This window comes from Cebidichthys violaceus, unplaced genomic scaffold (assembly GCF_023349555.1).
Source record: "Cebidichthys violaceus isolate CVI_PGR_0920_01 unplaced genomic scaffold, fCebVio1.0.p SCAF_21, whole genome shotgun sequence".
NCBI lineage: Eukaryota > Metazoa > Chordata > Actinopteri > Perciformes > Stichaeidae > Cebidichthys > Cebidichthys violaceus.
The window spans coordinates 9,386,626-9,412,613 of record NW_027176384.1 but is presented as its reverse complement, the minus strand read 5'-3'; the positions used below and the strand labels follow the sequence as shown (position 1 = coordinate 9,412,613).

Below are 25,988 nucleotides of genomic sequence, written 5' to 3'. Positions count from 1 at the left end.
GAAAGCGCGGCCATTTTGTGCAAAAACAACATTATTCAAAGCTGTCTTCCAAGTGGGTCATAATAGTGACAGTGCAGATATTAATACCGGTGTTGCAGTGGATGTACAGTATCATTATGTTGCAGTGGAAATACAGTATGATTACATCCTGTAGCGAAAGAAAGGGGAAAAAAGGTCAACGGGGCTCTCAGGTTTTCCATAAAGATAAATAAAGCCAGATCCACTCGCTCTTCAAGTGGGCCGCTTGCTGTGAGGTACTGCAGACAACGGAGGTCATACGGAAGTTGTTATCTTATCCTTGAAGGGACAAGTACTCATTAGGTGCAAATATTGAGCTGAATTAATGTTTCATTTTTGCCAGTGATGTGAGGCCCGACGAGAGAGAGAGGCACAACACACTCCGCGGGTGGTCCTCCTCGCACATACTGCTCACATTTTTGGTAGTCTCCCGTTTGACATTTCGATTCGGGGGGATTGAGACGCATCAGCCATCGCACAATCCTCAGCAAAACGATGTGATTTAAAAGCTTGGAACGTTATTTCATTCAGATGCATGTCTCAATCTGAAAGGGCTCTAATTCACTGGAATGGTGTCATTTGCATACAAATTAGCATCCACTGCCTGCTGAATTCTTTCAGGGCAATTATTGTCTTCTCAGAATGTAGCTCCTTGCGTATTACACATCCTTGTACAAACATGGGAAACCATCATGCTTGCATTTTCGTCCCTTAATAAACCAGACATAAGCTCGCTTGGAGATATTGAGCGAAAGCCTACGTGAACCCCCCCTTCCCGTCACAGCATGATCAATTATTTTTCTATAGAGGACGCCTCCCACATGCACTCTGCAGTGCATCATTGTGCTCCCTAAAAGTCCTCGCCTGTGTTGAAGTATCTCTGTCATTGCCTCTCAATGGCTCAGCCCCCACACTAACCTTGTAGCATTTCAAAGGGAGACCAAGGGGAGGCTGAGTGAACATGGACATGCGTAGGTGTCCATGCAACAAAGGGGTTGAGAGGGCCGAGTTAACCAATGGCTGCTTTGTCAACAGCAGCAGAAGGTTCATTGCAACTCTCTGCATTAAGTTCAATTCACTTTAGTTAATTATTCTTGTTTTTTAAATTAGTTACTGCATTTATTTTTTTTTCCTCTCCTTGGATGTATTTTTGCTGCTCGCCGGCAGCAGCTAACCACATGACACGTCTCGAAGATGCTGACAGACAAAGATGATGTTAAACAAGTGTTAGCTAAGTGTTGAAGTCACAGCTGGAGGGTGCAGGGATATCATGCGTTTGCAGTGTGTAGAGAAGCAGCAGCTGGTAAACATGAAGTGATTGTGAATACCGTCTCATGCCAACAACTCAGTCAGAATTGCTTTTGTTCTGCAGAGTTCAGTGTCACCACGAGGGATTTAAACTTTGTTTAATCAAGCTGATTCATCTAAAACACATTGTTGGCTCAGTTATGGTGAGTTCAGCGCCATGAGCTCAGAAACAGGATAAGAAGCATCTTGATTATTCTGTAAGACAAAACAAGCGTCATATTTACAATTCCACATCTCCGTGGTAAAAATATAATCCATATGATATATATATATATATAAAAGAAAACTTGGGTGGCACCACATGTACACAATTGAAGCAATTGAAAATTCAAGCAAATGAAAACTGAATAAGGAGATGAATGCTAATTATCAGCCATTACTTACATGTAGGGTAATTAAACGAGGTCATGTATCCACTGGTTTATTAATGCGTCCGTATGGTTTGGAATGAACATCAGAGGAGATGAAATGGGACAAATGATGCAAAGAAGTTATAATGTTTAGCTTAAGGGAACATGTTGGTGCTAATCACATGTCTTAGTAATTAAGATTACAATCACAATATCTACATGTGCATATGGAAGGATCTTCAAGGCAAAGCCCTCATGAGGGAGTGAGTGTGTTTACCTGGTTGTTAGCGTATATTCTCCTTATCATGTCAGTTGTGTAAGTGCCGTTGACATTACATGTCGCCTTTCAACACGTCACAGCTGAACAATTATCAGTTAAGTGTGGTTGCGAAGGTGCAGGCAAAACAATGAACTTTCATCACGCTCCCTAGCTACTGTTACCAAGTTATAAACGGAGGAAATGGCGGTGTTACTACATCACTGATCATTCAACCACATACATTTTGTCGTTTCGTTCTCTTGGCAACAGCTGCCTTTCTCTTTCCCCTGAAACCGTCCTTGTCATTGCCAATTGTGTACTGTATCTCCGGAACCTAAAAATACAATTCATACAATTCAATTAATTCATAAAGTAGACATTCAACTTCTTAATCAACATTCAAATGCTGCCAGCTTTTGTCTCCCATGTTTAATCATTCTGTTTAAACACTGTTTTTCTGCACAATTACAGATAAAGATTAAGCTACACTAACATTATCGTCACTATTATGCTATTTATAGAATTAGGTTCTAGTGGTGGCTGCATAGGATTTTTCCAACGCGTGTGATCCAAACATTTCCAACAACTCCAGAGCGTTGTGAAGTCCAAAAGTTCACATTTATTGAAACTTTACATGTTTTTATTTAACGAAATGTTCCGCTTCAGTCCGAATTTGTTCGCTGGTTAAAAAACTGTTTGCTGTCCCGCTTGCTGATTTAATAAAAAAAGACTATCTCATTTAATCCAACGATTCACTTATATCAATTCAGAATAAATCATTTTTTGTAGGGTAGTGACAGACATTCAAAGCTTCAATGGAACTGCAATTGAAGCTCCGAAAGTATACAAAAATGACATTGTCAGTATCTCCTGCTAAGCCTGGTGCCAAAACTTCAGCAGCAGCCTGAGCTTCTGCCCCTCTTTGTTTTTGTTTCCCCAGTGGTGGACTTTAACAATGGGCTCTGGTATATTAGAGATAATATAATAATCCAGGAGAAACCTAGTTTATCTGACTAAAATAGGGCTTTCAATCAAATCACAGGTTCTTTGTCCACTACCTCTTTACGTCACAGCTGAATTCAGTATTACCAAGAAATGTGGGATTGGGTGTTCTGGATAGTATAGGGAAGTGGAAATCAACTAAGTGATCTTTTAAGACTTGGTACAGATAATCAGATTTGTTTTGTCTCCCCTGCTGCCAATAAGTCTAAAGTAGAGGAAAGTCTTATATGAATTCTTCCTCTAAGGAAACCAAGAAAAGAAAACTGTATCTTATGAGTCACGGTACAGTCAATATATACATTTTCCAAGATTATAGTCTGTGTACTTGGATGTTCAATTTTATTACAATAATGCCTTTGCCTCAGGTTCTTTGATGTTCTGTATTCTTTGCTCCGTATGCGTCTCCCTGAGTGATTTCTGTCGTACACCATGTAATGTCCGTTCATGTAATGTAATCTCTGTGTTGGGATTCAGACCCGTTCACATAAAGACTTCCAATTAAGTGTGGAAACATGGGCTTTTCCTGGAAATACCTCGCACTGCTGATAATTATACCTACAGAACATTGTCCTCCATATATATATATATATATATATATATATATATATACATATATACACACACAGATTTATAACTACATGTTTGACGTCATTGCTGCTCATTATTTACTTTTAAAGCGGTATGTTGGTTTGATGTGCACATCAAACGTCTGCTGTCCGTGGGGCTGACTGGGAGGTTGTTGTGTGACATTTGCAGCACTGAAGTCTTTTCTGCTCTTTGATAGATATGCATGATCTACTGATAGAGGAAATGGCAGTGTGCATTAGTGTCCATTAATGTCATTCATGTCATGTTGATACCCGCTTGCTAATGCACATCCAAAAAAAAAAAAAAAACCTCTAAAATCTGTCAATACCCCTTTCCCAGTTTATAGTTCATGTTCACTGTGTATTCAGTTTGTCAATGTGGCATCAGATGAGATCATCCTCTTGTGACGCACAGATAAAGACATTCTAGACATTTTGACAGCTTTTTTCACTTGTTGTCTTCAAACTATCAGGTAAAATATTGACCCACTTTCGTCCCAATAACTGGGAATATTTCCTTTACATTGGGCCTTTTCTCCATCACCTCTTGGATTCAACCCCCAGACAACAGCTTTAATAAATGCAAATCATTTCCCTCAAAGTTTCTCAAGAACAAACTTTCATGTTGGGCGATGCTCAATTGATTTTGCACAGATGCATGTACTTTGTTTGTAAAAACCCACTGACTGCGTCTGTCGCTGGCACCAGCTCCGACAGTAGCAGAGATAACCTAGATTATATAAAAACAGGGTTGTGGCTGGTTGCCAGACTGAACTCCCCGATCGGCTGAGTACGGAGAATGAGAAATGATCTTCCCGCCCCCATCGACTACAGTCAGAGCTAAGTAAACGAGGGAATATGCTACTACACGACTACTCAGTGAAGCTACAAGTTTCAAGTTTATTTGATTTATACAACGCCTGAAACGCAGACGGGTTTTGCACCAAAGATACATACAAGCATTTTGGGATTTTAAGTTCATCCCAAAATGAAGGGGTTAGGTTTGCTTTGTCTTGATGAATTCAGGAGACTGAAACAGCCCAATAAAGTGTCCAGATGCCGCTAAACTGTATCTGAGAAGCACATATGGAAAAGACACTTCATATCTCTGCTGTAATTCAGTAGAAATTGCCTCGCTGCTTTTTGGAAACCTAATTTGATACATTCAGGGAAACATGAATTGGATTTCAGCTTTTTGAAGCTTTCTTTTTCTTCGTGTTTTTTTTTTTTACAGATAATATTAGAATGATTTGCCTCCACATTTTGAGCTGAGCTCTTTGAGGTTTAGAAGCAGATATCATTGGAGGCCTTTCTGAGGGTAAGATTGAGATTTTTCAATTACACAGAACCCTACAAAAGAGTTTTTGTCGGCAGCAGTGAAATGCCCCTCATGAAACAATACTATAATTGGAAAATGCGAGTTTAATGAGCGCTGTACTGTAGCAAAGTAGGAGAATTAGGCCGTCAACCTCCACTGTGTGTACTGGTGGAAACACTCTACAACTTTAGTGTCCCATTATCCTCTTTGATTGCTATGGTGACAGAGCCAAATTACAACCTGCACACAAAGAGTGGACAATAAATAGTTCCTGGTTGCAGTAGATTTGTCACAATGATGTAGCTTTTCTCAACAGTTGTGTATCACGACACTAAGTAGTACACAACACTGGAAAAACAAAGCCAGTGTTTTCCTGTTTTCCATTTTCATAGAAATTACATATTGTAATGACATATATTGTAAACATGAAAGGCATCAGTAATACTTTCACCGTTTGCTTTACTATTTTGCTTACAAAGCTGAAACAAACAAAAAAACAACTATTTTGATAATCTGTTAAGCCTTTTAATCATTTTTTTCAAGCAAAACTACCAAACATTTACTGGTTGCAGCTTCTCAAATGTGAAGTTTTGCTGCCTTTTTTTTTGTCATATATGACAGAAAACGATACCTCCCTGGGTTTTGGGCGTTTCTAGACATGTTTTACACAAAAAAAATACTTCAAAAACATATAAACTTTTCAAAAGAATTGTTTTTTTTTTAAATAACCCTTCGTTGCAGGCCTAATGGCTTAGAGTTGTATGTGTTTGTACAACAATCAACACACATTTACTGCTGAGTATGGAGTACTTACTGAGTGTTGGTACTGGCTGTAGAGTCTCTAGTGTCATAGTAAGATATTATAAGAAGTAGTGTTGAAGCTTGATTTCAACCAACCAGCCAAAATGATGACCAACATGCTGCTATACACTGTACATTAAAGCATTGCACATGTTTGGACACATGACTGTATCCACACACAGTACACACACACACACACACACACACACACACACACACACTCTGGTTAACATAAGCGACGCATAGTTTCCTTCTTCCTCCCTTTACAAAAGACCTAAATGCTAAGTAAATACACCTGTTGTGTGCAAAGAGCTCGCTGTGATAAGATAGTGGGTGAGTAATCTTCTGTGCAACGCGACATTATTTACTGTACTTGTTTCGCTTGACTTCTAACAGCCCAGAATTTAAATTAAGCCAGTAGCAGTGCTGAGATTTACTGCCCGTGTTGTATGAGAGTAATAAATAATCATTTTATCTCTGCTCTGTGATGCTAATCTGGAGTTTAAGCAATGAGTGAGTAGCTTTGTTCTGAATTCAGCGTGCTGGCCAATTCATTCTGGACCACAGCTGATGTTTACCCAGGCTGAGCCAGCAGCTGCTCACACGGTCTGCGTCAACTCAGTCAACTGACAAGGCGAGCGCACTGCCTCTGACATGCATCTGTCACAGCGGGGGGGGGGGGAGAGAGAGAAACAATAATCTAACCCACTCTGTTGTTGTCTTTCTCTTTCTCCACTTGTCCAGCATCTGCCTGGCTGCCCAGCATCGTCACAATGACCGAGAGTCGAAGGGAAGCGCTGGCGGCGGCGGCGCCCGAGCCCACCACCGCCTCCTCCTCCATGGCCGGCTCCAACACCACCAACATGGCCGGCCCGGGCACCGGCGAGAAGGACGAGGCCTTTTCCAAGCTGAAGGACAAGTTCATGAATGAGCTGAACAAAATCCCATGTAAGTGTGTTTACAGTGCTTTCTAAAAATATTCTTTGCTCTAGTCTTTCAAAATTATATATTTGCCTTTTTTTATTTGTTTTCGCTACGGAAGCCCTGAGAGGCAAACATCTGAGATAAATAATTCTGGTGATCCATTTTCTAAGTGGTATCTTGATTGTTTTTCTCTCCTGTGTTTATGACTTAAGACTGAACAGCTGGTTTTGCCAGGATAATCGTTCCTTAATTATTTATTTGTCATCTATGAAACAGGTGGCCGAAAAAACAACAACATTTCAGGTGAAAAAAAAAGTTTTGCCAAGATAATTTTGGAAAAAAGTTTTTTTTTTTTTTTTACATCTGTAGAATAATCGTTAGTTGCAGTCCTAGACAACTTTCAATGCGTGATGCGTTTGGGCCGCTGTAAACAGTGGACTTTTATGCAACAACCAGGTTGATTATCGTGCATTTATTAAGATGGATGCTGTGATAATTAAGGAAGTGTCTGATTTGAAATAAGCTAATCAAGTGTAATACTTGACATTTACTCCAAACCATGAAATACATCCAAACAGACATTGTTTCAACCCCAGTTGAATCTTTGTCAGGTCGAAAATGTTAAAAGGTTATTAAACCCATGTAATGTATAAACCAATAGGCTGATATAGAGATGTTCTGATTTTTCCTTCAAAATAAGAGTACCGATCTGATACCAGCGCAATAAAAACAACATATACTGAATGAATGCCAGTTATCTAGTTTGACCGTTTTAACTGTAAAACATTGCCAAATTGCTGACATTTAGCTAGCTCTGGCTAACGCTCTGCTAGCACCTGCTCGATCGGTACTGCACATGTGCAACTCTTATTGAGAAAGAAGCGAGATGGCTCAATCTTTAGCTACTTCCATCATGGATTTTTGGATGCGGATGCAACGAGTGAGCCATCTTGCATCTTTCTCATCGCTGTTGAAAGTTGCACATGTGCAGGAGCGATTGCACAGGGTGTACGGATCGGGTAGTAGTGAGTGACACATGTTGTTGTGGTTCCCGTGTAGCGTAAATGAGCTTGTAAATTATATCATAGCATGATACCTGATCGGTTCATGGACTTGCAAGCCAGTATTTAAGGCTGCATCAGTGGCTTTTTCAACACTGGTATCGGTATTAGAAGAACTCCAGATGATAGGCTCTGAGACTACAGGCATGGTTAACCACCCAAAAAGCCCAGAAAGAGAAACGTCTAAGAATTCAAGCACATTGATCTCAAACAGAAAGACTTGATTGCATTGAATATTTGAAAAATGTCTTTTCAGAAAGTAGTTTTCAGGCTTCACACCTTTTCATAAACGCTGTTTTTCAGTCGCCGCGCAACAACATGCGATGTGTCTGTAATTACACTCCCTCTGACTCGAAACCACTCAATCCATTCAGTGTCACCATGACTCAAAAATGATCGGATGTGCGCGAACTTTTGCTGATGACGCACAAGAAACCATCCGTGTTCCTCAGCTTTGATAAGACTGTCAGCGAATCAGGTGGACAAATGATTCGCTACATCTTTCATGTTGTTGCTCGAGTCAACAACAAATTCAAGTATTTCATGCACTGAATGGTTGAGATGGAATTGTCTTAATGAATTACTTGAAGTGGAGAATAAACATCTGGCAACTGTAAGTCAAGTGTTTGACATGATAAATTGCTAAATTATGCATAACTGGCTTTATTATTTGCTGTTCGGTTGAGTTTTTCTCTCTTACTTGTGCTTTCAGTCAAAACTGTGTCTTCTTTTCCACACAATAAAACACATCGTCCCCTTTTTGTCACCAAACATTCCAACTAAAAACTTCCTCAAATGTGCATTTGTGCCTGGAGAATTTTGCAGTATTATGTGCAGAATATAATATTGTGTCATCCGGGATGAACAAAAAAACTGCCTGGCGATCCAAGGGTTTCAGCGTTTCGCAGAAATCTAAACATAAATAAATCAGCATGCTCCTGTTGGAGTAATTCTCACAACAGGAAATGGAGGAGCAGTACTTCTTCAGCAAAAGACACAAATGACGCCACCAGCCATGCTCCCCTTTCCAGAGGTTTAACAGTGCAGAGAGTCAGCACGAATGTCGTCCATATTGTCATTCCAATATGGTGCTTCTGAGGTTGGTGTAACCATTTCTATCCAGCCCAAACTTGACAACTGTTTCACACCATCTAAGTAAAGGACATGAGTAATTACTTCTTCTACATTTCGACATTGTTATCTGGAGAAGAAAAATAAGTGTGTGCCTCTGTTGTTTTACCCTGGGCAGAAAAGTTTTCTGAGAGGTTCTCAAAAAAGAAAAGAACTCTCCGTTATACAGAGTTTTAAATGACTGTTTTCTCACCTCATCCCCTCAATCAAAAGCAATGTTTGCTCCCCGGTGCTGCCAAGCTGATGATGAACGCCCCGAGTCTGCTTTACTCCGTGGAACATCGATACCGTCTGGAGAGTCAGTCCGGCGGCAGATTCAACGAGGAATATGTGAGAGAAGAAGCTGCATGCTCAGCTATTGCTGCTGCAGAACACTTTCTTTTTGGGGCTTATAACCCGGTTTAAGCCCCCCGCAGGCTTTGAGGCCGGTCGCATGGGGCTGTCAGACTGGCCAAACTTGTTGCAGACTTTCTGTCCATCAGGATCTGCAGGACATATCTCTGAGCCGGGGATTTTACCTCAGCCACAGCTGCTGGCCGATGGCTCTAGCCTCCAAAAAAAAAAACCCCAGAAGGCTTTATCGCAGTCTTTCTACATTTACTGTGCTTGCTTTTTTTCAATTTCAATTTTTCAAGGAAAAGCCACAAAAATATGTTTGCATGCATATTTCATCCAGTTATCTCACCTATTCTGCATTCCAGTTTGGTAAGGTCAGTTGATTACGAGGTAGTTTTGTTATGGTGTCGCCAACTTTTTTTGAAATGTATTTTGGGACAGCAGTTTATAGTTTATAAATAGAAAACATACATCAGGAAAAAGGCAGTTTTATTTCCTCTGGCTCTCTTCAGGAGGGAGACTTAAGAGGAAATAGAATAAAAGGTTTGCTAAACGAAGACAACATTACAGGATCATTCATTTAATACCTCCACAAAATCCTATTTGGCCCACTTGGTCTAGAATTTAATGAAAACATCTTTCTGTAGAAGAGAAAAAGAGTAATCTTTTCCTTAACATAGATGTCATTTAATATATCCATCCGCTCCTGTACTGTGCAAAAAAAAACAATTCTTAATATTTTGTTGAGCATTTCTCCATTAATCTGTCAATTGCTAGTGTATAAAATGTATATTACGAGTTCAGTACGGTACAAAACCCAGAGATATTCTGTTTACAACGATATAAAAACCAAGGACGGCACCAAATCCTCACATAAGAAAAGCCCAAACTACTTTTTTTGGCTGGACATACAAACTGGATTAAATATCATTTGAAGAAGTAGAGAAAAACACCCACTACTGCGATGGAAATCAGAGGCAATGAATGGTAATTAAATGGATTGTTTTGCATCAAGTGTGTGAACTCCTTAAACAAAAAAGAAGCCGTCTAATTCATTTGTGAATGATCCCTCCACGTCCACAGAAACATGAGCACACACTCTCCGACACACACACACACACACACACACTGAGGTCTGACTTTGTAGTCACACTAAACCATATTGTGACTTTAGAGCCGAGAGGTTGCCTCAAAGGAAACCAGTGAATTGAATTTCTTCGTACGTTATTTAAACACCCGAGGCTTTACTTCCTGATAACAATTAACCTCTGAGCACAGGAGCTGTTTGATCCGTGACTGTTGGCTCCACCAGCCGTTATTTCAAATAACACAGACAAGCGATTGACATTTCAGGGAAATAAATCTCCTTTTTTTTCTCCATTTTTTTTTTTAATCAGCGTCTTTCTGCTTTTTGTCAGCCAAAGGCACTCACAAACATTTTAAAGTTGCAATAAGGTTTAATTAAAAGATATATTTTTCCCTCTAGTGGAGCAATCCGTCATAATTAATTTTTATTTGACAAAATCCAGGCAACATTTAAGTTAAGTTTAAGTAATCTTTATTTTTAAACAACAGAGCTGTTTCATGAGCAGACTTTTTTTTTGGACTAAAAATCTTTAGAGTGTCATACAGCTGATGGTTGCAGCTAACAATATAGTAAAATAAGTCTGCACGACTAAAAGACTTTGTGGTGTAACTTGAGACGAAGAAAAACAAAGAGCTGAAAGAAAAATACGAAGAGATACATCAGAGCTTGAATGTGTCTCAACTTGACTGTGCGGCTGCTCACAGTCAACAGACAGCAGAGCTAGTGGAAGAGGGATTACAGTGGTGGAACAGCAGAGCCTTTCGTCTCCGCCTGCCTGCTGCTGTGGCTACAAGCCAACTGTCTCCCGCTCTCTGCCCTCGCTCTGCAAAAAGTTTGCCCGCCGTGAGACGCCTTTAGGTGCTGGTCAAACCCAAGCCAGATCAGTCTCAACCGGCACCAGCTTCCCTCAGTCGACAGATGGGGAACAGATCCTCCATCTTCTCTGAGATTTTGTCAGCATTCGAGGGTCACGTGATGACTGGAGCTTTTGTAAACACGATGACTTGTTTGTGCTGTCTTTCCACCTGTGAACACTCAGAAATAGCTGAATATGAGCAACAGTCGAGGCAGTTTGTGTTGTTTTTGTTGTACGAGGCTTTATGGGCTTAAATGATGAAGGCTATTGGATATCAACATCCTTATGCTAATAGAGAGCTGAAGTCTCCAAACCAAACTATTGGACGCATTTAGATTAAGATTACATTTCCAATTGTTCGTCCACCTTATGCTGGCGCCGGAGGAGAATTCTGGTGATCACCAAAGTCAGTATGATTCATCCTCCGGGGACCAAGAATGTCTGCACAAAATGCCATGGCCATCCATCCAATAGTTATTGAGATATGTCAGTCTATTGTGGCTTCAAACGATCCCTCTGAGTAAAAATAGATATTGAAAATTAGAAGCTTGTGTAAAAGTGTATATATATATATATATACTGTATATATATATATACTTATCTTCTTCGTGCACCACATTAAAACGACTCTGCTTTTCTTTGTGCCTCGAAATTACAATCAGTGCTTTTCTGTCTGGTGTCATCTGTTGTTGTAAATCCACCTCCTGCACTCTTAATGTAGTGTCACTTCAACTCAGGGTTTTTTAGCAGATGCATTGTGTCGCTGCGTCTACATGTTCTCATAATAATCTAAATAATGGACCAGACAGAAGAGAAATTATTTAACCAAATCACAAAGAAATAGGCCCTTTTTTTTTTTTTTTTTTTTTTTCTTTGTATCAAACTCACATAGAGGACAGTTTTCATTATCATCAGCTCTCATTGTTGCAGATAGTTCTAAGATGCTCCCTGCTGCAGACATATTGTTTGCTTAAACAAGCCACAGTGGGGAGAAAGGGCGCGGACAGAGTGTTGCCTTCATAAGCGTAACAAGATTTAATGTCAAGGTTAATTGACCAACAGGGTCCTGCCACATTGGATTAGTGTGGGCTGCTGGAAGTGGATATAACCCAGATGCTATATTACACACATACACACACACACACACACACACACACACACACACACACACACACACACACACACACACACACATGCATACCCTTTTAAATGCATCCATCAAACTCTGTCCAGTTCATAAAAGCTTTCTGTCAAATGTAAAGTGCTATATATTACCAGGGATGGAGCGGAGGAACTCAGAGTTGAGTCAGAGCAGAGACATCTTGTGGCGCTGGCATCAATCTTCATGGCATTAATTTGAAGTATCCATCACTGTAAGTGACAAACTAATGCTGATCACAGTCGATATAGATTAATGCTTTTCTTCAAAGAATCCACAATCTCACTGCAAGCTCTATTCAGCAGCTGTTCTGGAGCTTTTGACTGTGTCTTTCTCTGCAGATGGAGACGCCCAGTTCTAATGGGAATGATAGATGTAGGTAGATGTTACATTTGTTTAATCCGCTGAGCACGTTAATGACTTCTCATCGATGTTGGATTGAATACATTCACAGCAAACACAATGCAGAGACTTCATTCATTTGACTGTAATACACTGAAATGCTTGTTTCTCAAGTTAAATCTACTTATTTAAATACTAATAAAGGATGATTCAGGTATATTACTAAACTTGAGTCTCATTTTCAGAGTTGTTGCCATCATTTCTATTAGTAACACTTTGTCTTACACCACTATGGGCTAAATGCATTATATGTGAAGTTGATGTATATTGGATGATCTGCATATTTCTCATGGGTTCATAATGATCTCACTCACTATGGCACAGTCCCAAATACAGTAGGAATGACTCATAGACCTTCATGTTCCTTTCTCTTACTGAATGTACATGGAATGACTAATATAGTATTTTTTTTAAGGACATAAAATGTCAGGCAGTGAAACTCATCTTTTTGCTTTAAGCATAGGTTGCTGCTCTTTGACTATCTCAAAGAAATGAGATCTGATAAGCTCTTGTCAGGGAACTCAAACCCAGAACTGTGTCGCCAAAAGAGCCAAAATCAGCTGCGCTGAGGTTTTGTGGCAAATGATATTTCCTCTTCTACTGGCTGAATATAGATGTGGCATTATTCAGGGGAATTGATATTTCTACTGGTATACCTGGAACCACTAAACAGTAATATGTATGTATATATGTGCTACTCACTGTGTCTAAAGTGTTTTTAAGGCTTCTCATTGGTTCGTGCTCCGGTGCCACATACACCATTTCAATGACAGTGTTGAGCTTTGAGGAACAGCAAATGTGGATTTCATCATGCGCAGCCCTCCCATTAGAGAAACTCCATTTTCCTTGACATGCCGCTCAGCGGAACAAGAGATAAGTGCTGGGAGTTGAAGTGCATGCTGCCAATACTCCCTCTCACCCTCTCTTTCACTTTCTCTCTCTCTCTCTCTCTCTCTCTCTCTCTCTCTCTCTCTCTCTCTCTCTCTCTCTCTCTCTCTCTCCCTCTCACCCTCTCTCTCTCTCTCTCTCTCTCTCTCTCTCTCTCTCATTCAAGAGAATACACTCACACAATGTAGTGAATTAGGGGATGCTGTTATAGCTTTTGGGGTTTCTTTGATTAAGGAGCACAGACGTTTCTTTCACTGGAAGACGGACGCTTGATGAATAAGATAAGGGCTGGATTTATGCGCTGGTTTCCACTGTAACCGGCTGAATGGCATTCCATCAGATGCCGTGAGCTTTGATGAAATGCCAGAATGAGTGTAGAGTGACGTAAGCATTTAAGGGGTTAAAAGAAAGAGATTTTGATTTACGTTAATCAGAGCTTCTATTTTGGGGCAACAAAAAAAGAAAATGAGTTTCAGTTGATTCTTATCGCTGTGCTCTCCGACACTTCCGTTAACGGACTGTCTGCTTACCTCACCTTGTGTTTGCGTTTGTATATGCGACGTAAAAGCAGCTGTTGCAGTGCTGGAAGGTGCCACAGCCAAACGGTCCAACCAGTCTGCTGGATTTTTCAGAATTTCAAACACCAAAATATCCCTTATTAATGGCTTTTAACTGATCTATGAAACATTAATAAGTGTGTTATTAACAATTAACAGAGCTATTAGGTTTAGTTACTATTTTACCCTTTATAAATTGTGTCTAATTAAAAAGTGTCGCCACAAACCTTTATGACAAATCTAAATCTAAATGCAATAATTTGACTTTGGCTGTCTTTTGACATTCAACATTTGGCTGCTAAATAACAAGAACCCCAAGAGGGAATTCAGTCTCTTTTTTACATCTCTAAAGCCCAAGAAGCTCTACCTGACTCCCAGTTTATTCTCAGTATAGTTTCAAGTTTTTAGAGGAAAATGCTGTCAGTTGTGGATGGCTCATTGTAAACGAGACCCATCCAGTGTCACCTCCATCAGCACACCGCTCCGGGGCAAGGCCAAAGCTGGAGCTCCTTAAGTTATTTTAGAGCATCACTCACTGTTTTTCCTTGGAGGAGAGTGCTTATTGATTTTGTCAACAGAGCATCGATTTCCCTCCTCTCTCTCTCTCTCCCCTCGGACCTCGGCGAAGAAACCACAGCTGAAAACCCCAGAGTGATAGACTGTAATATACTTTTCAGTTTTTGTTTTTTTTAGATAAAGTCTTCAAAGGACCTATTTTATCTATTGTTCTGTTGGATTTGTGGCCACCATTGGGCTGCTTCCTAAAATGAACCATGACAGGAACTATATGTTGTCTTTCTCAAGAAGAAGATGGATATTTGATTCTTCGCATATTTTTCAGATGAGGCAATATGTATGGAGGCCTTGAGAGGCAGGTGAGAAAAAAATGAATCTGATGATCTAATTTCTAAGTCTGATCTAAATTGTTTTCTCTCCTGTGTTTATGAATTATGACCTGGTCTAAAGAGTTTTTTTCCAGGATCATTTCACTTTCTCAATTCTTTTTTCATTTGTGAAAACAGGTGCACATGCACTCTTAATTGACATTACATGCTAACACACAATACATGTACCTTGTATTAAAACTCATATGGAAGAAAACATGAATGCTTTTAGTCCTATGTAGAGAATAGTGTAGTGGTGCACGTTTGCCTCGTGTGGCTCAAATGAGTATTACAAAAAGACTCCCTTTTTTTCCCTTCCAAAATTTTCCCCAACTTTTCTTTCCCTCCTGTTTCACAGATAGAAGAACATTGAGAAACTTCAAAAGATTGTCCTGGCAAAGACTTTTTCACCTTTTCTTACAGCATAGAAAAGAATATAGATGATACTATTTAGAGAAATTGGATCACCAGAATTTCTCTTTTTTTTCCCACTTGCCTCTTAAGGATTCTGCAAAATTACAGTCAGAAGTTTTCCTCATTTCCTTTCAGAGTAGTAAGCACTGAAAAAAAAACAAAATCATGCTCCAAATTTGGCTCATTTGTCTGTTATTCCTCTCTATTAAAATGAAGGGTGGGCTGACAGGTGTTTGGTGTCTGCTGAGTAGAATAAAGGAGCAACGATTACGAATCCTGAAGGGAGAAGTCTGTTGAGAGGTCTCTCATTATTTTCAGCCCATCTGGACTGTATGTCGTCTCTCTGCTACTTAAAGCAACCCGCTCCTCCTTCCGCCATTGTGTGTGTGTGTGTGTGTGTGTGTGTGTGTGTGTGTGTGTACTGTAGCTGTATGCACGCATCAGGGAACACTAGCTAGTCTGCTGATTATAGCTGAGAAAGGTGTCACTGTGTTTGCAGCAAGCTGCTCGAGCTGTCTGACAGTCTGTAGGTGACAGAGTTAACTGCCGGTTGTCCGATAGCTCCAGTCAGGTCCACCCAGTAGGGCAACAACATTTGGTGGGGGAAACAAGAAGACATGTGCCTCTTTTAATTATAGTAATGTAGCTGAGCAGCGTATCTCCAGGGCTTGAAAGGTCTGAAAAAACATTGATTTTAATTTCCTCCAAAAAAGATCTTCAAAGATTTAAAAATATATATATATATATATATATATATATATATATATATATATTGTGATTTTAGCAAAAACGTGTCTTTACATTGAAGTAAATAAACTGATAATAAAAGCCAGGTTATTTTCTTCTGTGTGGTTAATTCACACATTGATTCGGGATGGGACGGTATAGGATTGCATTGCAATACAAAACACACAATAAGTTGATAGTGGTGATCTTCCATTATCGTGAAATTCGTGAATTTTGCCACATGAGTGAGTTGAAAAAGCTGTCCAGTAAAAAAATTGAGGATTTATCATGAGACATGGGAATGAATTGCAATTTTTTTTTTACCAAGATAATCATGACATGAGATCATTTCATGCCATGTCTTTTCAAATTGTTGTTTTCGTTCATCCAATCTGGAGCTGTTGGATATAAAGTTGGTTATTCGGGGGGGTACTGTTCTCATGAAGTGTGCGTTATAACCCAAATTGGACTGCTGTGATGAAGTTAAAGGTTTCGAACAAGCCTAGACTTCGTGTCCAATCATAACTTTAGTAAAAAAAACACATCACAGATTAATGAATATGTCTCTCCGACCTTCCAGCAAGCATGAATGCACCATCAAGGCAGAGCTGGCCTTTGGCATAAACACACCACAATAAAGTGACCAAAATAAAAGTTATGGATTTAGTTTCAGACTCTTGGTTTGATTTTTATGCTGCGTTGAAGTTTTAAAAAAAACGTACAGAAATCCTTACGGTTATAACAACACATTTCAAGCTGTGAGAGCGTCACACAAAAACAACGTGGCTCAGCTGGAGGGCTTAAAACAAATGTTTTGACAGGACATGATTACTGGAAAAATTGATGATATGGGATCACAACATTTTAAATGAAAGAAACCCTCTCACTGTTGTTCTCTACCTTCCCCTGGCACTGAACTCTAAATGTTCAGGTTTAATTCAACCAATAAGATTAGGCTTTTTTATTTTTTTTCAAGCCGCTCTGCCTCTGAGAAAGGTTCTTCTGTAATCTGTACGAAACTCAAAGCCTTAAATCTCAACACAAAAGACTAATTTCATCCTGTTTTGAAAGGTAATGCAGCCGCAGAGCTCATGTGAACGATGTGTGTCAAACCCCCGTGAATCTGTTTGATTTTACTGCATCATTGGCTCGTCATGGTCGTACCGCCGCTAATGCCTCTCAAGCCCACCCGGCAAAATTACCACCGCACTCTCGGTCCCAGCTCGAGTTCTGTGTCGCCGGTGATTGCCGTGAAAGTGTCAGCTGTCCGAGAATCTTTTGTTTAAATGGCAAGTGGAAAATGCCAACATCTGTTACCTCCACTAAATTGGCTGAAGCTGTGTTGAGTCGGGGCTTGTCCTGCTGGTCGGGGCCGATCGTTAGGAGTCTGCCACCTCTTGATGGAGCCAGGCGCTGGCTTAGGTGCTGATCCAGTGTCCTAACTCTGCAGGCGAACACGTTTTATCTCACCTCAGTCAGTTGCTATAACCACAGAAGTGTGGTTTTCTTCTCTGCAGAGTTCTATTCCTCCCAGATGTTTTAACCCGAAATCTTTCCCGTTTGCTCTCTCCCCAGTGCCGTCATGGGCCATCGTCTCTATCGCCTTCGTGGCGATCATCCTGGTGTTAGCGTGCTGCTTCTGCGTCTGCAAAAAATGGATATTCAAGAAGAAAAACAAAAAGAAGGGCAAAGACAAGGGCAAAAATGCCATCAACATGATGGACGTCAAGGATGGAGCCAAAACCGAGGTAAAGACTTTGACCTTTTGTCGCTTAGAATTCAGAAATATATCCTCTAAGAATTAGTTTTTGCTGATGTTAAGCTAAAAGTAAAACAAATATTTGTCCAGAAATATATCTGAAATATTATCCAATCATGTTTAGTATTTTTAAGTTTTTTTGCTCTGTTCGACATACGTTTTCTTTAATATTTTTAGTGCGTCTAATGCTGTATTATGACAGATTTGATTGATCACATTTGCAGTTGCATCGACACATTAAGGTGTGTGTTCACCAACAGAATAATGTCGCCGCAAATGTGGCGATCAAAAACCTCCCTATTTTGTTATCGTATGTATTTTGTATGTCTTATGTATTCATTGTTGCCGAAGATATACATACAGTATTACTTGCTATGATATTTCACTTACTTAAAAGTAGAATTCAGTCTAATTACAGGAGAGTTAATGGAAGCCATTTAAATGGCTTCAGATTGAAGAGAGAGTATTTCAATCTCTCTCTTTTTCTCCTACTTTTTCGTTCCTGTGAGTGTTTCTTTTTGTCATATGAGGACCTGCTCACATGTTGAAGAGTGTGAGTAACGTTTGCCGTGTAATGAAGTGGTATCCACCCAGAGAAATGACATCACCAAACGATAAACAAATGGGAGGGAGATGCAATTAAACCCTACCTTTCACCAGTACAGAACGGGGAGCAGTGAAAAACCCTGACACTTCAAACGGCGTTAGTGCACTAATTGCTCAGGCGGCGCATCATTATACCGCCGTCTTTAGTGGAATCACGCACAAAGTGTGTTAAATCTGCTGCAACACCTCTGCTATAAGAGGTGGATCCGAATCGTAGACGGACACCACTGAGGATTGAATTGAATACTTCATTACTTATTGTAGAAGAAAGCGTGAATTAAGATGTAGATGTTAAAGACTCATTTATTTTCTAATGAGACAGAGAGCGGCTTTAACAGCCAGCGGGGTCGACCAAATAGCTGCACGACAGCACATCACTTGTGCTTGTTAGAGGAGAGGATTTCCCATTCATTTCCAATATTCTGGCCGCCTTAGAAGCATCCATTTTTTTTTATGTTTTCAAATAGCCATTAATCAAAATAAAAGACCCTAGTTATTGGTCGCCCCTTATACCTAATCTCTGGAATCGGTGAATATGCCACTTCCGAGGCAAGCGGTCATTTCTCCTGGTGTGCCCAGACTCTGGTGTGTTAACTCCTGTGTGTGGTTGTTTTAATTTGTGTTTTTTCCTTCTATGTCCTCCTTATCTGTGTTGTGTCTGATGACTGTTCGGGATGGTCACTGGCGGTAGGTTCCAAATTGCTGTTGGATCTTCTTAAGCCTGCTGCTCTGATGTTTTGTTTTTTTTATAGCCTCTTGACAACAACTTACTCCCATAGAACCAAATATATGTAACTATGCATACAGTACATGTATATCTGCTGTATATATGTGTGTACACTCTGCATACGCACATATATATGTATGAAAGAAACACTGGGTGCGCATTGACAAGGTTGAACCATGCTGATTTTTGGTGCCAAGCTAAAGTCTCCTGCCTTTTGAATCTTAAATTTACATTTCAAACGAGGGGCGGCGAGCGAACGTAGAATGATTGAGAGGCTCTACAAGTAAATGCTCCTTTGAAACTGATGATGAAAAGGAAGCTTTTGACGTACAGTAGAATTTGCATTCGCTTCTGTCAGCCCAGGTGAAACTGATCGTACCTTTCCTGGAGCACTGGATGCGCAGAAATTGGATTAACCTTATAAATTCACACGTTTGATAAATTAGGGGATTTTATTTCCTCAATCATTTTACCTGCTCTACTTAAGAAAACCTAAAACAAAAACTCACTCAATTCACATTTTCTCCCAAAAGGCAGAGACCAAAGTAGCTCAGCGTAAAAAAAAAACAACAAAAAAACAATCAGTGTTGTTCAGCCTTTTTGCTTTCACATGAGCAACTTGACAAACTAATAGGAGCAGCCCCCCCCCCCTCTCCAATGTACATCACAACCCCTTTTACCAACACCCACCCACCCACCCACTGCTGGCATGATGCTTCTAGCTACCATCGACGTAGGGGATCACATAAGAGCTTTAGGGGTTATGGTGACAATGCGACTGTTTGTCTTGAGGGGCGTAACCAGACTTGGGGAATGGGGGAAATCACACGAGAGCACTGGTTTGTATGACAGAGAATGCTCTGCATGCCTAACGAAAGAGACATCTTGGAAGGCAACGTTTGACGCAGAATGAATGATCTTGAGAGCTAGTCTTTGCCTCTTCAATCGCATGTTGGTCTTATAACAAACTCCTCCACCCCCACCAGCACCCTTCCTCTCCTTCCCTCCTCCAACACCACCACCAATGCTCCTCCCCCTGCTGCCTTTACCTCAGTGCCAGGCCAGCGATAGGGCAACTTCACTTCTCACTCTCTGCCACTTCAGACTATTCCCAGTTGATATGTGTTTTTGCCAGAGACTTTATCTGCCTGAAATAACATCAAGGGAATTGTCTTACTGTGATCTTTCCTGGAAGCATCTCTCTCTCTCTCTCTCTCTTTCTCTCTCTCTCTCTCTTTCTCTCTCTTCCAACTGTCCTCTCTCTGTGTCTCATTCCATGGGCTGTACCCGAGTCAGAATCTATTGAAATTCATTTCTTTTTTTTCCCCCTTACAGACTATCTGGCAATCCGGAAATCTAGCGGCATGAGTCTCAGTGCTGATTTTGACCACACTGACATGCCAAATGCGGCTCGCCGTAGTTTTATAATGAACATGTTTTAACATTTCTCAATGGGCGGGGTCTGATGGATCCGTTCATTCATTCAGCAGCTCGGGGAAAGATCCCACCATGGGACCTCTCCCCGGGACGCCGGCCCTCGTCGGGCGCATTTCCGACGTGCAGCTTTCAAAGACCCGGGGTGAACGTCGTCGCTCGCCCAGATGGAGTTCGTTGTTTTTTCTGTTTAGCAAACCCGCTCGTCTTAAAACACGGTTTACAATGCTTTGTGGGTGTAACTATTTTGCCGTGTAACCAAAATTCATATCTATACAATCAATATGTTCATGTTTAGATTGTAGGACCACAAAGTTCTTTATAGATGAATGTTTGCCTACGTTTGATTCGACTCCTCGACTTTCAGGGAGCAGCCCGTCTCTTTATTCTCTCCTCTTCTTCCTCTAATGCCTGCCCATCGCTCTTATCTCTGGCGACACCATTTGATCTTTCCTCCCTTTAGACAGAAACTCCCAGAGATTGATAGGAAAGCATCTTCAGGGGAACAGGCCCGGCGCTTTAGTGCATCACAGAGCATGTCCTGGTGTTAACTGCTATGGTGTTTTAGTGCTTGCTTCCCCCGTTTCCCCCTCCCTCCCCCCCCCCTTATTACACCATAAAACAAGTGGCAGCTTTTACAGGAGTAGGTCCGGTGGCAGGACCTGGGCGGGGAACGGCTGGCTGGGTGCTAGCACCAGCGACAAACAGGCGACACTGACTCTTGGTGGGTGTCTCCTTCAGGCCTTGAAGGATGAGGAGGAAGCAGAGACAGGGCTGACTGAAACGGAGAAAGAGGCAGAGCCCAAGGAGGACCAGAAACTGGGCAAATTACAATACTCCCTGGATTACAATTTCACCGAGAATACGGTAAGGGTCTGTTCTCCGAATCTCCCTGTGTGTGGTGTCGTTGTTGCGAAAGGTCCTCCTTCGTAAGTATGGTCACGCCCGACTTCTGAGGGGGTCCAACTTTTCATCCCTCCAGAGATTAAACAGGACCCAACCCAGGTTTTGCACAACATTCTCCTTTTGTTGCGTCGCCACTGCTGTTTGATCACTGAAGCTCGAGAGCAATCTCACAGGGATATCACGGTGGTCGAGTTTGTTCATTCGCTACTGAGCCTTGTAAAAGATACAGTAGGCTATTGGGATTTAGTTAGTCTCTGAATTTGTTTCTTTCTTTCTACTTGATTGAAAACAGCCCCTGCAGAAACCCATCTGCTCTATTTTTTTTTTTCCAGCAGGCTGAGTTTAAAAAAAAAAAAAAAAAAAAAAAAAAAAAGCAGAATGAGGAAGCACATCAACTTCCTGCCGCCAGATGTTGTGTGACAGATAATAGACACGGTGCGTGAACACAGCGCTGTCCCTCACTGGGCTAGCTAACTCCCCATTATGAACAGAACTGACAGCCAGAGATTAGACAGTTACCCTGCTCCTATATACACACCGGCTTAGGTACAGCTCCCGCACAATAACAAAAAGACTAATAAAAATGTTCTCATGTTTGTGTCCCCTTCAATCATCAATAATTATGAGCACTTAACCTGCGCAATATTCATCAATACACAGACTGTCGAGTCAATAATTAGTGTTCAGTCACCCAGGCCCTTATTTCTTTTAGTGGGAAAAGTATTGAGTGATTTCATGAAAAAAGGGATATTATGTGGACAATATTACATTTCACAGAGGGATCTGTCATCGAGTGGGAGGCAATGACAGGTCTCTCTATAAGGTTCTTGATTACACTGGTAATAGGCTCCACAGTGGAGCTAAAGTGTAATGAATGGGTGACAGTTTTCACACCGCACACGGCTCATTGCCGCTCTGAAGCTAAAGAAGCTCACAACAGACGGACCTAAAAAAAAAAAACCCGGGGAGGCAGCCGTTCATCTGACCCACTTTCAGCTGGGTGACGGACACAGTGGCCTTCAGGAAATGTTTATTTTTCATCCTCAGGCTTTGAGGCCCATGCAATCAATGTGAGCGCCACAGAACTGCTGGAGGAGAACTGACACGGGGGGGGGGGGGGGTTTGATGCCGCGGCTGTAGCTTCCTTTACAAAGTAGAAGGCTGCGTGTGAACCACTGAACACGTGGCAGCTGTTAAAGAGAGAATATTACAGAGAACGGTGATTGTCTAGTCTTGGGATCATTTGCAGACAGAGATGATATTCGATCACAGCTGAAGCATGAAGATGGTACTTTTCAGTGCATCCCTTTCTTTTTTGAGGAGATGAAATTTCATTGTTCAAGCCCAGTGTCCCTAGAAATTACGTTCATGTTAGACGATTGTAAAGCACGCGATTTAAGGACAGAGTATGCCCGATATGAAATACTCAATGTGATGTCCGAACCACATCGAAAGGCAAAAGTGTTCGTATCTTTGCCGAAAGGATAAAACTCAAAGTGACAACATTATGGATAATATGAAAGTCGTCTTCCCTTAATGGAGTGAAGTTGGGGTGATAGATGGTGTTGCATGTTCAACCCTCATATTGGTGACTGCAGTTTGCGTCCCATCACAGACTTAGTGCTTTTTTTTTTGGCCCTGTAACTATGATCTTTCTATAACTGTAAGCAAGAGTTTTCCTTACTTATTTATAACTCAATGTGGATGTTAATTTGCCTCGTCTGTTCTGTAGTTGCAATGCACAGAAGCAGAATTGAATGAGATATTAGCAGGTAACAGGTGGTCACAAATGTTAATGTGATCTGCAGGGTTTTGCAGGATCATCCAATATAAATCTTCTGTCTGGGTTAGGAAGTGATATTCAGTATCTAACTCCTGATTTAGGGTCTGAACCAGATGTATCCATGTAGATGTGATATGTCAACACACATATATTTTGTCTTAGCAATTTGTCTCATAAATTAGAAAACACGCCTCGTTTAAGATGCTGCCCTAAGCGCTATTAAATTTCCCCTTCATGGCTTAAGAGATCTGTCGCTAAATGTTCCATCGTGCCAAGAAAAAAGGGGGAAACACTGGTGTGTGTGTGTGTGTGTGTGTGTGTGTGTGTGTGTGTGTGTGTGTGTGTGTGTGTGTGTGTGTGTGCGGAGACTGAGGCAAGATCCGACTTAAGTGTGAAGAGACGAGCAGATTAATGCTAGGTCCTCATGGCAAAGAGCTCCAGCTTTGTTTCTGTCTGTTAACCACCACAACTGACTGCTTCCCTCGCTGTTGATGACTCTGAGTTTATACACTAATGAGACAAAAGGTTTTGTAAAAGATCCAAATCACTCAGGGAGCGACGATGCGGCTGCATCGGGCAAATGAACCACAAAGAGCCTCCTCAGCACAGCAGGAAGGGAATAATAATGTCATTCCTACTTTCAACATCATTACCATATTCATTTGCAGGTCAAGACCAGGCCCATTGTATTGTGTCCAGTCAGAGAATGTGAAATTTGAACTCATTATTAAGAAGGGATGAATTTCAAAACATTCATGTTTCTTTTTTCTTCTTCTTCTTTTTTTTTATCATTTATTTCAGAATTTCCCCGAGACGGTTCATTTCTAAAATAAAACACGAAGCTGCTTCGTTAAATATTAGTCATGAAAAAGGACGATTGGTCCTCTTTGGAAGTGTGTGTGTGAAGTGGTCACAGCAGAGCCATGATGCATTTGGGACAAAGCCGTCCAAGATGAGCTGCCAAAGTGGCTGAATCACCGTCCTGCAGCCACTCTGTGCTGCTCACTGAACTGAAGAGTAACAGACAAACAGAGACGGGTTAATACCAGCAGCTCTCTGTCTGCCGTGATGGAGTCTTTAGTTAAACAGACTCACCCGCACAGATGTGCAAACATTTCATTTATTTAGTTTAACTCTCAAAGGTGTGATCGAGGTGTTAGAAATAAACAGTGTTTTAATTAGAAATAGAGGATTAGTTGATGAGTAGAACTACAGAGTTGTGAAGCGAGAGGAGACAATAATTGAAAAGTGTTTATGTTCAGCCACCATATATGACCAAAGTGTACCAACTGTGCTTGATTTCAATTAGACAATATGTCCTTTAGTGTGCAGGATTCGCCTCCAAGTGGCAATTTTTTAAAAGTCTGTCGCAGTAAATTTTCATATATTAAAAAAGTTAAAAGTCTTTGGCAAAAAGAAGGAGTTGACATGGAACAGTGTGTTTGTGTAATGGTTAACCATTATTAGTATGGGCACATTTCAGGTATTATGCATATTCATCATTTCTCTTCTCTCTGTTAGAATTCGTTGTAAACTTCATACGTTTGGATTTTTAGACTGTTAGCCAGACAAAACAAGTAGATGCCACCTTGGACTCAGAGGCTGTTTGATGAGTGTCTTTCACAATTTGATGTCACATTTAATACTATAAATGATTAATTGGGAAAATAATTTGTAATAAATTGATAATATATTGATGTAAAAAGCTCTGGCCAGAATATGTAAACTACACACAGTGCATTACAATAAATAAAACACCCCACCACATCACTTGAATATTGTAATTGAAGGCAGCTTTCCAAAAGAGTCTTTCCCTTAACTAATTTTTTGAGAAAATTAGGATTTATAAGTGAATATATGAAAAAGCCCCAAAGACTCACAGCTGGGGACAATTTTGAGAAAAGAAGATATGGTTTATGCATTACTTAACGTTCAGTAGTAGCGCTCTCCGATTGGTTTGTTTTTGATTAAAAGGTGTTTGAGTTGGTGTTGTGAATGTCAGCCGTACGGTCACGCACCAGGAGGGAAGACGCGTCGAACATTTTCCAGCCGCTCCCAGCTCTTATCTCTCTTCTGAAGCACCAGCGCCTCTCCCAGTAAAGATGCCGCGACATGCTGTGTCTGCTGACGGACGGATGGGTGGAAATCAGAAAGACAGCATGCAAGGATGAAATTGCTGCACTCAAAATCTTTAAGTGCCACTTCACAGCAGTTCAGTGCAAAAACATGTTTACGTTTCAGTTGTGGGTGAACGACAGCTAGATATGTGACTATTTGGCGGTGAGTGATCGCAATGAGCTTCACACAGATGTGCATTCGTGGAAGTTATATTTATGTCACAGGGGTCCGTCGACATCGTGACAGAATCTCATTTCGGTGTTTGCGGTGTGTGTTTTCAAGGTAATGTCAAGAAAATGTTGTGCATAACCTGGGGGGCAGTAAATGAATCGAGGATACTCCATACTTTCCATGATGATCTCGTCTCGTGTTCACTATTGTCATGTGCGTGATGTTTGTGTGTGATTACGGTGTACGTGTGTGTGTGTGTGTGTGTGTGTGTGTGCGTGTGTGTGTGCGTGTGCGTGTATATGTGGTACATTTACTCCATCTCATGAAGACCTTTCCCTACTGGAATCTCACCACCATCCACTGCAGATCAGTACACATAGTAGTACTGAGACAAATACTGTATATTAAGGGAGATG

The 25,988-nt window shown here is 40.9% G+C and overlaps 1 protein-coding gene across 9 annotated transcripts in view; it reads left to right on the top strand.

The window, feature by feature from the left end:
- syt1a (synaptotagmin Ia) overlaps nucleotides 1-25,988 on the top strand; it is a 108,005-nt gene that overhangs the window by 57,785 nt on the left and 24,232 nt on the right. For 8 of the 9 annotated variants that reach the window (XM_068717218.1, XM_068717219.1, XM_068717215.1 and 5 more), the window contains 3 exons: nucleotides 6,388-6,591; nucleotides 17,644-17,816; nucleotides 21,336-21,461. In XM_068717218.1, coding sequence (XP_068573319.1) covers nucleotides 6,417-6,591; nucleotides 17,644-17,816; nucleotides 21,336-21,461 — 474 coding nt within the window. In that variant the 5' untranslated portion in view covers nucleotides 6,388-6,416. The remainder of the gene's footprint in view (nucleotides 1-6,387; nucleotides 6,592-17,643; nucleotides 17,817-21,335; nucleotides 21,462-25,988) is intronic. The other variant, XM_068717222.1, reaches the window with a different exon arrangement.